This window comes from Pongo abelii, chromosome 17 (assembly GCF_028885655.2).
Source record: "Pongo abelii isolate AG06213 chromosome 17, NHGRI_mPonAbe1-v2.0_pri, whole genome shotgun sequence".
NCBI classification, from domain to species: Eukaryota; Metazoa; Chordata; class Mammalia; order Primates; family Hominidae; genus Pongo; species Pongo abelii.
In genome coordinates, this window is record NC_072002.2 from 49961082 (window position 1) to 49974403 (window position 13322).

Sequence of the window (13322 nt, forward strand, 5' to 3'; positions counted from 1 at the left end):
TTGAAGGTTCAAAGGCACCTCATACTCAACATGTCCCAAATCACACTTAACGTTTCTTCCCATCTCCTCCCCTCCAAAAATTGGTCCTTTTTCACTGGTCCCCATTTCCATGATTGACACCTTTCTCTATCCAGTTGTACAAGCTAGGATTGAGTTTGTCCCATTGTATCTCTTGTATCTTCCCACTTTTATCATCTCCAGCTTCATCTCACATCACAATTTCCTTTTCTTTTTCTTCAGTTCCCTAGCTTTTCAGTGTTGGGCTCCTTTCTGCTATAGAGCCTTTATTATTCACTGCCTGTAATGCTTATTTTCCCTCAAACCATGTCTTTCTTAGGGAAGCCTTTTTGACAAAGTCAAATCTATTATAGATGTGTGTAGAGCTGTGTACCTTCTTTCAAAGCAGTTATCATAATTGGAATTTCACATTTATATGATTATTAATGTCTGCTTCCCTGGAGCCAACTCTGAACTTTACATAAAGTCAGGGAGTGTGTGCATTTTGTTCACCCTTGTATTCCCTGCATTTGAAACATTCCCTACATTTACTGTTTGGGTGATTGAATGAGTTAATAAGTGAATTAATACATTGTTTGATTATAGTTCTGTTTGAGAAATAGAGCAAATAGAATATAAAATTAATAAAATAATCTAGGCTCTCTTTATTATATTAGAAGATAACACTTGTCTTTTTTAAGTCTTTTAGTTTTCTTGGCAGAAACTCTAGCTGTTAATTAAATAAATCGATTTGTTGAAGGGTCTCATATGTAATACTTCTGTCTGGTTAGTATGATGTAAAACTAGTGATCCTGGCTCTGTGTGGCTGGGAGACTGCTGTGTTCTCAGGAGAGAGGAGTAAAGCTAGGATCCAAGAGAATGAAGCTTTGTTTTCTCAGAAAGTTACTATCGAGCTGAGATTCTCTCAAACTTTCTGGAGAGCTTTGGTTAGAAATATGAGGGGTAGGAGAAAATCATTTGGCCGTAGAAAATACTGATTAATCTTTGGGAAAATTTGGCATATGATATTAAGAATAGGATCGGGGTTAGGTGTGGTGATGCATGCCTATAATCCCAGCAGTTTGGGAGGCCGAGGTGGGTGGATCACTTGAGACCAGGAATTCAAGACCAGCTTGGGTACAAAGTGAGAACCTGTCAAAAACAAAAAGAGAAGAAGAAGAAGAGAAAGGAAGGGAGGAAGGGAGGAAGGGAGAGAGGAAAGGAGGGAAGGAAAGAGGGAGGGAAGGAAGGAAGGGAGGGAAGGAGGGAGAGAGGATTGGATCAGAAGTTTACTGATACGCAAATGGGCCCTGACTTAAGATTTTTTGACTTTATGAGAGTGTAAAACCATCACAATTTATATGTAAGTATGGTATTCAGTAAATTGCATAAGATATTCAACACTTTATTGTAAAATAAGCTTTGTGTTAGATGATTTTGCACAACTATATGCTAATGCAAGTGTTCTGAGCACATTTAAGGTAGGCTAGGCTAAGCTGTAATGTTCTGTTGGTTAGTTGTATTGAAGGCATTTTCGACTTTCGACTTAAGATGTTTTCAGCTTATGATGGGTTTATTGGTACATTACTCCATCATAAGTCGAGAAGCATCTGTAATTAATCACTATACTTTGATATTAACTCTAATTTTATAACTTTAAAAATAAGTAGTTAAATGCATTTCAAATGGAAGGTTTTAACTTATGTGGTTGGGACAAAATAAGCAACTTTTAGTTACTTCCAAAATGAATTCTGGTATGTGTCCTTTGAGAAAACATAAAACAGTTTCTCCCTTTGTAAAACTGGCATTGTTTCTTTGAGGTATCCTCTCCCCCATGTTTGTTTATTTTTAAGTTGATTGAGATTGAATTTATATACAGTAAAATTCATAATTTTAGGTTCAGTTTTATAAGTTTGTACAGTGGACACAGTTGTATGACCACCACCCCAAGAAAGTTATGGAATGTTTTCATTGCCACAGATTCATTTATGGGCAATCCCCTATTCCTTTTTCAGCCCTTGGCAGCCGCTGATCTGATTTATTACTGGTTGCTGGGTGGTGTTTCATTGTATAAATATAGCGCAATTTGTTTATCCATTCATCAGATGATTGACATTTGGATTGTTTCCAGATATTGATGATTATAAGTAGGCTGCTATAAAGATGTGCATACAGGGCTGTGTGCAGATATGTTTTCCTTTCTCCTAAATAAATAGGAATGGGATTACAGATTCTTATGGGGAGAAACTCATCTGTTTTCCACAGAGGCTGTACCATTTTGCATTCCCACTGGCACCGTATTAGAGTTCCAGTTGCTCCAATTCCTTTCCAGCACTTGTTATTTTTCTTTTTTTTTGTAGCTGTTTTAATCAGTTCATAGTGGTGTTTCATTATAGTTATAATTTAATGTTGAACTTCTTTTCATGTACTCATTTGCCATCTGAAAAAAGTGTTTGGCTTTTTTGGTAAAGTGACAATTCAGACCTTCTGCCTATTTTATTGGATTGTTTGTTTTCTTATTGTGTTTTGAAAGTTTTTTATATATTCTGGATACAAGTCATCTATCAGATATGTAATTTATAAATATTTTCTCCCAAATTTGTGACTTGCTCTTTATTTTCTTTCAAAGAAAAATTGGAAGTTTTAACTTAATCAGTAAAGGTGTATCACCTGAATATAAACAGATATTTTCTTAATGGTGTGTTTTGAAGATTAATTAGGAAGTCCAGTTTATTTTTTTTAATGGTTTTGTGCTTTTTTGTTCTATCTAGGGAATCTTTGCCTAAGGTCTCAAGGTCTCAAAAGATTTTATTCTATGTTTTATTCCAGATCTAGTTAAAAAATTTGAGTTAATATTTGTATGTGGTATAGGATATGGGCCAATATTTGTGTTTTTATTGTATATGGATATCTAATTATTCTGGGACCATTGAAAAAACTGTTATTTCTCCATAACAATGGACTGTATATGTGTGGATCTTTTGTAGAGAGCAGGGCTTGGCTTAGTGCTAAGGTTAGCACTCACTGGTGCACTGTTGTCACCAATAATGTTGTCTGTTGTGACAGACAGTGCCTTTGCTGTGCCGCAGATTCCCAGATGATGATGTCAGTCTTTTACTCTTGGAAGAGTGGGCAGTTGCTCAGGTGAAGGCAACACCAGCAGCCTCTGGAAAATGTGAGATGTTCGTTCTTTAAACTTTATCGGGGGAACACAGCCCTGATATTCACGTGTGCCCTTTTCTATTTTTCCCTAAGTGTCCTGTGGTCTGAGAAATAAACGGAAAGAGTACAAAAGAGAAATTTTAAAGTTGGGAGTCTGGGGGAGACATCACATGTCAGCAGGTTCCGTGATGCCCCCTGAGCCGTAAAACCAGCAAGTTTCTATTAGTGATTTTCAAAAGGGGAGGGAGTGTACGAATAGAGTGCGGGTCACAGAGATCACATGCTTCACAAGGTATTAAAATATCACAAGGCAAATGGAGGCAGGGCAAGATCACAGGACCGGGGCGAAATTAAAATTGCTAATGAAGTTTCGGGCACACATTGTCATTGATAACATCTTATCAGGAGACAGGGTTTGAGAGCAAACAACCGGTCTGATCAAAATTTATTAGGCGGGAATTTCCTCGTCCTAATAAGCCTGGGAGTGCTACAGGAGACCAGGGCTTATTTCATCCCTTATCTATAACCGTAAAAAACGGACGTTCCCAAAGCGGCCATTTCAGAGACCCCTTGGGAAAGCATTCTCTTTCTCAGGGATGTTCCTTGCTCAGAAAAAGAATTCAGCGATATTTCTCCTATTTGCTTTTGAAAGAAGAGAAATATGGCTCTGTTCCGCCCGGCCCTTTAAGGTTATCTCCCTTGTTCCCTGAACATCGCTGTTATCCTGTTCTTTTTTCAAGGTGCCCGGATTTCATACTGTTTAAACAATTTGTGCAATTAACGCAATCATCACAGGGTCCTGAGGCGACATTCATTCTCAGCTTACAAAGATGATGAGATTAAGAGATTAAAGCAAAGACAGGCATAGGAAATCACAAGAGTATTTATTGGGGAAGTGATAAGTGTCCATGAAATCTTCATAATTTATGTTCAGAGATTGCAGTAAAGACAGGTATAAGAAATTATAACAGTATTAATTTGGGGAACTAATAAATGTCCATGAAATCTTCACAATTTATGTTCTTCTGCCATGGCTTCAGCCGGTCCCTCCGTTCGGGGTCCCTGACTTCCCACAACAAAACTTCTTTTGTTTCCTGAACCTTATTAAAGGTCTCTGGGCCAAATGTGAAATTCCTTTTCAAGGCTTCCTAGATTATGGCTAATCTTTCTGAATGAGGAGATCATGTTAATATTAGTTATTAATGGCTATCATGAACCTAAAAATATGATTTATGACTCAACAATGCATTCATAATTTTGCACCATAACTATTTTTATAAAGAAAATGCCCCCACCCCTTTACCTTGAGGAAAAAAACTTCAAAATGTAATTTTAAAAGTCTGATTTTGTAATATATTAATTTTTTCTAGTAATGAAAAATATTATATCAAAAATATAAAATTGGCCTTGAATTTCTTGGATCAAATAATGAAGTCTGAAGACATTTTTACTATATTACTCTGGGGTTTGATGTCCTGTAGTCTCTTAAAGGACTGAAATTTGTTGTTGGACAGTTCTCTTCAGCTCTGACTTTTTTCCCCACCTGCTGATTTGTTCTTCTACTGAGCTTTGTGTGCCTTTTGGAACAAGGACTTGGTTTTCTTTCTGTCCTTCATTTCAAGGACAGTGAAGGACACACAAAAGTTGCTTAGTAAGTGGAGAATAAGGAATAACTTTACAATAATGGTGGCAATAAAGGTAGCAATTCTTTCATTAAATACATTGTACTAGCTTTCATTAAACAAATTGAAATAATAATTATTTAATTACATATGAAAACTAGAATCTTACCTGCAATGGGTCGTGCAAATTAACAATCTTTTAAACAACTCTTTAGAAAGAAAAATTGTCTGCCATATTTAAATAAATGTTTTTTCATTCTTTTGCATCTTATATCTTTGATGACAATTGCAAACATTGGTGGCAACATACTTGGAACTTTATCTTCAATTTTCTAAAGACATAAGTAGCCTTATTTTTTTTATTGAACATAAACAACAGAGTAAAAAAAATCAAATTCCTTACATGTTATTTGCTCTTCACCAGATTTCTTCCTGGTACAGTTATGATCTCAAAGAAACATCTCTTGTGCCATTTTGTCTTTTTCTTTCCTTCTTCATTTAGAAGACATTTTCTAAGAGTTTTCTCTGAAGCTTATAGAAATGAGCAAGCCTTCTGTGACCTCATTCCCTTGCGGGAAACAGTAATAGAAACCCCAAATTACCAGTGGCCTCGTCCTAAGAGCCAAACCCTATGGACGTTCTTTCTTTGTTATCTCATCTTCATAGAGGGTCTAACATTGTTTATTGGTACTCCTTCCTTCCTCTGACTTTTCATGCCTCTCTCAGAGGGGTCTGTTTTCTGCAGTATGTGGAAGGTGATGGGTGTCCTGGAGTTTTCAGCCCCCTTTTTTCTCTCTGCCTTTTTCATTGGCCACCTCGTCCCCTCTGCCAACCCCAGCTGCTGCTTGTGTATGTATGCCTAACAAACCTGCCTTTTCACATCAGGCCCAGTTACTCCCCTCACTGCCTATTGACACCTCGACATGAGGCCCCTCACATTCAGTGTGAACTAACTCAACTCATGATTTAGTCCGTATTTCCTTTCATTGTTGCATTACCATCATCTGTCTAGCTAGTTACCTTGGCCTTAAATCTGGGAATCATTTTTTGCCTCTCCTTTATCTTCCTTTCTCCCCATACTCCATGTAGGGTGTGCCACACACCCCTCTTCTCCCAAACGCTCCCCCTTCACTGCACTTCACCTTCAATCTTAAAAGCTAATTGTGCACCCTTGCAAAACTTAAGTAGAAGTAAATGAAAAGTTATATTTACATTTAACTATTCTGCAGGCATTTTTTTCAAATAGGATTTTAGAGACCGTAAAACCACATTTGAAATTCAGATGTTGCACCAGCAGTCAGACTGCTTTGCCAGTGATCAAAAGAGGCAGCTTTTCATATGAAATAACACAAAATATAAATGTATGTATATAGTTTATCTGGTGAGAACTTTTGTTCCGTGACATTGTGCACTCTAATGCTTTAGGTTCTCCCCTCACCTCAGTTACCATAGTTATCAGTAAGTTGCTCACTACAGGTGACCCAGTATCAGGTGTTGAGTAAGCATGATTTTGAGGTAAGAACATGACAGTAGCATCCTTGTTTTCATCTTGCAGTCAAGGAGTATTGGTTTGGTGAAAGGAGGAATATAGGCAAGAGATCAAAGCCCCTAGAGAGATGAGCATAAATAATAACTTTACATTTATAAGTATCACTTGGTGTTTTCTCAGGTTGCTCTCTAGCAACCTTGTGAGTAGGCAAGAACTGCTGTATATATTTCATGGATAAACTACAGGCCTGCCCTGAATTGTTCAGGTAAGTGCATCTCTGTTGGCCACCATGGAACTTGTTGCATAAAGTTGCCCTTGTAAGAAGCTGTTACCTTGCCCACATTCTGGTCCTTCCAGGGCATCTGCATTTGTAGCTTTCAGCACAGACACAGTGCAGACTCTGTTTCCTCACTCCACTTCATAGGAACGCACTTGGTTTCTATTTCTCCTGGTCTTCAGTGACACAGGCTTTGAGCCTTAGAGTCAGCTGCTGAGCAGGAGATTCTCTACCTCTCTGAGGTCTCTCAGGCTGCTTCAGCATGCTCCAAGATGAATTCCTTATGCTTAAGACACCTATGCTCAAACTATCCCAAATGACTTTTCAAAATTGGTAACAGTTCCTCTAGTCGTTTTCTCATCATGGTATAGCATAATAAAGGGAGGTAGCAGGGTGGGAAATGGAAACTAAAAATCAGGGAAGTGTATAAAATTATTGTCAGAGCCAAGACTAAATGTCAGATCTTATGACATATACTTTTCTTTTCCATTATACTTTCCACAAATCTGTTTCCTGAATGATTGGTGACTGTTGCAGTTTTAGAATGGGATTCAGTGTGAAAGAGGAACGAGAGTTAGCTCAGGAAGCTGCTGTAGTGCAGGCTACAAGGAGAACTCTATTAATTCTTGAGCCTGGGTACTGAATGTGGACAGTTGAAATGCACTGGGAATCACTAGTTGCCTAACCCCCTATGGTAATTAATAGCTTGACTTTTACCTTAACACATAATACAGCAGTTGAGTAGAAAGGTAGTTAAGACCCAGGTGTTTGATGAGTGTGAAATAGTAGCTCACTGTTGTTTTAATTTGCATTTCCTAATTGTAGGGAATTGAGCACTTTTCTACATGTTTGTTGGCTATTTAGGTTTCCATTCTACAAAGTACCTTTGTACATACAATAGTATGTCCTTTACCTATTTTCCTATTGGATTGTTGTATATTGATTTGTAGGAATTATTTATATAGTCCTGATACTCTTTATATATTTTATAAGCATTTTTCCAAGTCTGATTTCAAACATAGTCTTCATAGTGAAATTTCTTATTAATGAAATTAATAATTCATATTACTTAATGTTTATAGTATTAAATTAATTTTATAATTCACTTTTGATGTTCTGAATTTTTAAGTTAATCTTTTTTCCTTTCTTTCTCTATAGGGTATGAATGTGATTTCTGATGAAACTGGATTGGAATAATTTTCATGATCTTTGTATATTTATATATATATATTTTTAAATTTTGCATTTGACTTAAAGTGCCATGAGAAAATTTGCATACTGCAAGGTGGTCCTAGCCACCTCCTTGATTTGGGTACTCTTGGATATGTTCCTGCTGCTTTACTTCAGTGAATGCAACAAATGTGATGAAAAAAAGGAGAGAGGACTTCCTGCTGGGGATGGTGAGTGACATTTTATAATACAGCTGTTTTAACTAATATATCACTGGTTTTTACTAACTAATTTGGATAATATAAAATTTTAACTTTTTTAGATTAACTGTAGTCCTTGACTTCCTGTAGGAGATATGAGGATCATATTGATAGTTCTCCAATGGGTTCATCCAACAGTTAAAAGCATTAAAGTATCATGTATAGAATTGCTGAATTCGACTTTTGTGTTCAATATTCAGTGTAGTTAATTTCCTGTAAGTTACTTTATGTTACTAAATAATGTGGGTATCTCATAGTTGGGAGTATCAAAATTGTACAGAAGATTAGTCTAATGCCAAAATGCTGAGTGGAGCATTAAAATTGCATTATAAGGTATCAAAAGAGATTACTCCTCCCGTCCCATCTCAGTCCTAAGGGTAAGAAATTTTTATAGATAGATGTGATCTGTAGAAGTTTTTGTTGTTGTTGTTGTTGATGTTGTAGATAGCTCCAGTTAGCACTTTTAGGGAGAACTTTTGAAAAGATTGGGTGATAGAATAGAGGCTGCAGTGAGATCATTGCAATATCTAGTATGGAAAGGAAACAAATATACAAATATAAAGGAGGGAGGTAATAGTACTGATATTTTTGGCAGAGGACATTGGAAAATTCAGTTTTAAACTCCTTTTATTCAACAAACAAATGTTGCCCTTTTTAAAAATTTTCGTTTTTAACCATAATGAAAATGACTGCATTGCAAGAGTCAGTAATCCAGTTGTTCTGGGCTCTGAACTCTGTGATTAGTTATAGAATACATGGCTATACAGCAGTTCTACTATTTTTAGAAATTATATACAAATAATTACTCTTTAAACATGTTTTCTTTAAGCATATAGCCACATTTAAATTTTTTGTACTTTTATGATGAGAAGGGCCTTTGGTCCCCCAAAATTTACAATAGAAAAAAATATTGTAGTGTTAACTGTACCAACTTAACTGTAATTGTTATATGTGGGCTTACATAACTGGTTCTATTTATATCTTCTTGGGAAATCTGCGTAAAATTAGGCTTAGTTGCTAGCACTGAATTCCAGTAATGCCTAGGCTAATTCCTAACTTAAATTTTCACTTTTTCCAAATGTTTTAATACATTTTTCATCCAAAGTCAGCCTATTAGTTTGCATAATATTTACTTTATAGCTCTGCTGTTTAGTATCTTTGTTGGGTGACAAAATGTTGCCACCTTAACTGTTGCTAGAGCTGTATTCATACTGTCTATGTTTAGATCAAAGAACAGGTATTACCATTTATCAGTCAGAAACTTGAGTATTCTTTTCCCAAATAGAATGGAATAAACTTCCCCTCACCCTACCTTAATTCATTGCCATTTATAATAAGCTTATGGTGTTCTATCTTAAATGTAAAGGCTTGACAGTGAGAAAGAATAGGCTCTATAGCATGTGAAGATTCACTTGAATGTTTTTTTGACTTTTATATGTGCTGGGCAAGGTACTATGTGCTATTGATACACAGCTGAACAAAAAAATAAGACAAAATTCCTCCCTTCAGGGAACTCACAGTCTAAAGGAAGAGAAGTAACAATAGTAAATATCAGTATAATAAATATCACTTTAGGAATGTGCACAAGAGTAGAAAGGAAGGAACGCCTTGGGGTGTCTGAGAAGCTGCAGTAAGGAAGTATGTTCCAACTGAGTATCAGCTTGAGCAGGTGTTTGTTAGGAGAGGAGAAGACCTTCCAAGCAAAGGAAAGAAGGATGTGCAAGATTAGCAAGTGAGAACGAGTTGATAGGAGAACAAGAGCACAGGAGGTGGCAGAGGCCATGTCACACAAGGCCTTTTATGGCATGCTAGGGGTTTTGGACTCCATCTGCAGACAGCGGCATGGTGCTGAAGCACTTTAAACAAGGCAGTAAGGCCTGATTTGACCTGGACTTCTGGAAGAATGCTTTGATGGTCATGTAACTGGTGGACTGGAAGAGGACGAGGCAGGTGGCAGATACCAGTCTGAGACTGTTGTGAGAGTTTGGAAAAGAGCTTGGAACAGACACTAAAATGACACTGGAGATGGAGAGGAAATAAATATGTATGAAAAGTATTTAAGTAGTGGAATTTACATAACCTGGGGAGCCATTGAATGTAGGGAATAAGAGAAAGAGAAAAGTCTAAGGTGGCTTTCATGTCTCCATGGTTGGACGAATTAATGCTCCTCAGAAGAGGAGCAGCTTTGATGAAAAGGTGGATGCATGAAGTTGAGTTTGGAATTTTTTTTTTCATTTTTGTTATTTATTTATTTACGAATGAGATGGAATGTCGCTCTGTCACCAAGGCTGGAGTGCAGTGGCATGATCTCGGCTCACTGCAGCCTCTGCCTCCTGGATTCAAGCAATTCTCCTGCCTCGGACTCTTGAGTACCTGGGGTTACAGGCGCACACCACCACACCCAGTTAATTTTTGTATTTTTAGCAGAGATGGGGTTTCACCATGTTGCCAGGCTGTTCTCGAACTCCTGACCTCAGGTGATCCACCTGCCTCGGCCTCCCAAAGGGCTGGGATTACAGGTGTGAACAACCGCACCCAACCTGAGTTTGGAATATTTAACTTTGAGGAACTGGTAGAGATGTTCTGCAGTAGAGAATGGTCGAGATGGAGAAAATAGATGGTAATTTAAGCCTTTTCTGTACATGAGGCTGTGCACGGTATGTGTAGAGTTGGAAGACACAGACTCCCTGTTGGAGAGCCCCTCCTGGAGGGTCACTGAAGGAAGAGAAGGCTTCCCAGGAAGTCAGAGTGGAATGAAAAGCCCCAAGGAGTAGGTCATAGAAGCCCAGCCAAGGGTGGTGTTTGCTCAGAGGTTTTACCTAAAATAAAGTGTTTCTGATATGTTTGGTATGGGGCTTCTTGTGACTCTGGCAAGTGTCATTTCAGGGAATGGTAACTGTGGAAGTCAGTAGATTCTGGATTCAATATACTGGAGAAATAGTAGGGATGTGGCTGTTCTTTAGAAAGCTTCAGCATGAAGGGAAGCGTGTAGTATACGGTAGTTACAAGAGAGAAGTGGAGCCGAAGTTGGTTTTCTATGTATTTATTATTATTTATGTATGTTCAGGAAGAGGTTTAAACTATAGGGGAAAGGAGGAATACTTGAAGGAACAAATTCTCAGCAGATGAGACAGTGGGGTATCAGAAACGTGAAAAGGATTCTCCTCAAAGAGCATCCACAGGTTATTATAGTTTTGACAACCACTAGTGGCATAAGTTTCAAAGAAAAAGACTGGGTTTTGTACAAAAGTACAAGCTAAAGGAGCAAAAGTCTGAAAGTAACGGAGGTATGAGATGGCCTCCTTGCCTCTGGAGGAAAGGAGAATGAATCATTCTCCCAGAAACAGTTGTGAGATTAAATGGACTCTGGAGGAGAGCTAGACTTCAGTTAAGTCTGTAGATGGAGCCTGTGTATTGTGGAGACCAGACAGTGGAGAGGCTTTACAACAGCCTGGGGGTGTCAGGGTGATCAGAGGACAGACTGGGAAGGACCTCCAAGCGTGAGGGAAGGGCTGAGCCGTAGGCTGGAGGGGAGGTACATAGCTAAGGGGAGATAATCTTTGAGGTCCCTGGTAGTCTTAAGGGAAGAAATGATTAGGGGAAGAGCACAATTGATGCTAATAAGCAACAGTTTGAAAAATCTGCTTTGATACGAAGTTTCAGTGCAGTAGGTGCTGAGAGGTCTTAAGTCTTTTCAGAGCCCAGAAGTTATTAAGGTTCTGCTAGTGATAAATTGCTGTGGTGTATTTGAAGAGATGTTTACTAAAGAGGATCAGGGAGAGGGGATGGGTAATGGCACCAATGATGCCAACTTTCTAGTGGAATTAGCATGTACATTACGTGACTCAAAGTTTCTCTCTCTCTTTTTTTTTTTTTTAAGACAGAGTCTTACTGTGTCACCCAGGCTGGAGTGCAATGGCGTGATCTCAGCTCACTGCAACCTCCGTCTCCTGGGTTCAAGCGATTCTCCTGTCCCAGCCTCCCGAGTTGCTGGGATTACAGGCACCCGCCACCATGCCCAGCTAATTTTTGTATTTTTAGTAGAGATGGGGTTTCACTATGTTGGCCAGACTGGTCTTGAACTCCTGACCTCAGGTGATCTGCCTGTTTCAGCCTCCCAAAGTATTGGGATTACAGGTGTGAGCCACCATGCCTGGCATCAAAGTCTCTCTTGATGGAACACATAGGGCCTCCTGGATCTTTGTTTTAAAACAAACAACCAAAACAAAACAACAAAAAACATTGAGCAGTATTACACTCCAGAGTGACTTTTTCATATTGGAATTACCTAATTTCTGAACGTTCTACTTTACAGCTCTGATTTTGGTGAAATTTAGCAAATTCTACTGTCTCTGCTATGAAAAAAGGTTTCCTAGGTTTGAATAGAATGGATTGATGTCGTTGTGATAATGCTGAAGACTTCCTGTAACGTTGTTGATATGCTGTACTTAAGAGTTTTCTAAGATTCTTCTGTTTACTTGTTACTTGCCTGCTTCAAGGAATAGTGGGCCAGTCTTTGGTGATTCCAGAGGGGTTTGTTTTTTCTGAGTAGTTCTCTTAAGTCTATACTTGTATTTTATACCTGAGGCTATCTGAAAATAGCAGAGTTCTGCTGCTGCTAGAGTTAGATTGGGCTCCCTGGTAGTGGGGGTTATGGCCTAGGAATATTTTTACATTCTTCTGCTTTCCAGAATTAGCCCATTTATCCACTTTATGGATTTGGGTGTTATATAGAGTGTTCAGTATTTTTAAAGATGCAGTTTCAAGTAGTAATTGATTCTTCATGTCAGTACTGCATTTTCAGATCATTAAAATATTAATGATTTAACTTTTCATGTGCTTATGCTGGAATTATTTCAACTGTTGAACATTAGGAAGCCTTGGAGAACATGGTTTATAGAAAAAACTTCCAATGATTAAAAACTTTAAAATATTACTAGTAAAGTCTATAATAACTTTATAACAAATTTTTAACTGTTGATTTTTATATATGCAGCACAGGTAAATTGAACATGAAATTGGAAATTGACAAGGATGTTGAAGTAGCAGAAAGTTACCAGTGAGTTAAGTTATAGATGATATTTTGATGTTTAAAAAATCAGATAGTGTGCTGCATTTTATTGCATCTTACATACCTTTGTTTATAGAATATTCTGTATACCACTGTAAAAGTGATAACATTCCAGTTACCATTGTGAGCCACATTCCAATTTCAGAAATGTTAAAATGTAGTAGGAAACATTTTGAAATGGTGAAATATAGTGCATAAGGACAGTAAAAATGTTAATTGTGTAGTAAGATCAGAAAATAGTTTGGGAGAAATGATTTTAGCCTTTTATTAGTAT

At 37.7% G+C, this 13322-nt stretch overlaps 1 protein-coding gene across 2 annotated transcripts in view; it reads left to right on the forward strand.

Annotated features, from left to right (window-relative positions):
• The window catches only part of GALNT1 (polypeptide N-acetylgalactosaminyltransferase 1), a 129941-nt gene that overhangs the window by 65350 nt on the left and 51269 nt on the right, over window positions 1–13322 (forward strand). The window contains exons 1-2 of one of the 2 annotated variants that reach the window (XM_054538201.2): window positions 3156–3172; window positions 7706–7947. In XM_054538201.2, the coding sequence (XP_054394176.1) occupies window positions 7809–7947 (139 nt within the window). In that variant the 5' untranslated portion in view covers window positions 3156–3172; window positions 7706–7808. Of the gene's footprint in view, window positions 1–3155; window positions 3173–7705; window positions 7948–13322 lie in introns of those variants that run through there. The other variant, XM_009252336.4, reaches the window with a different exon arrangement.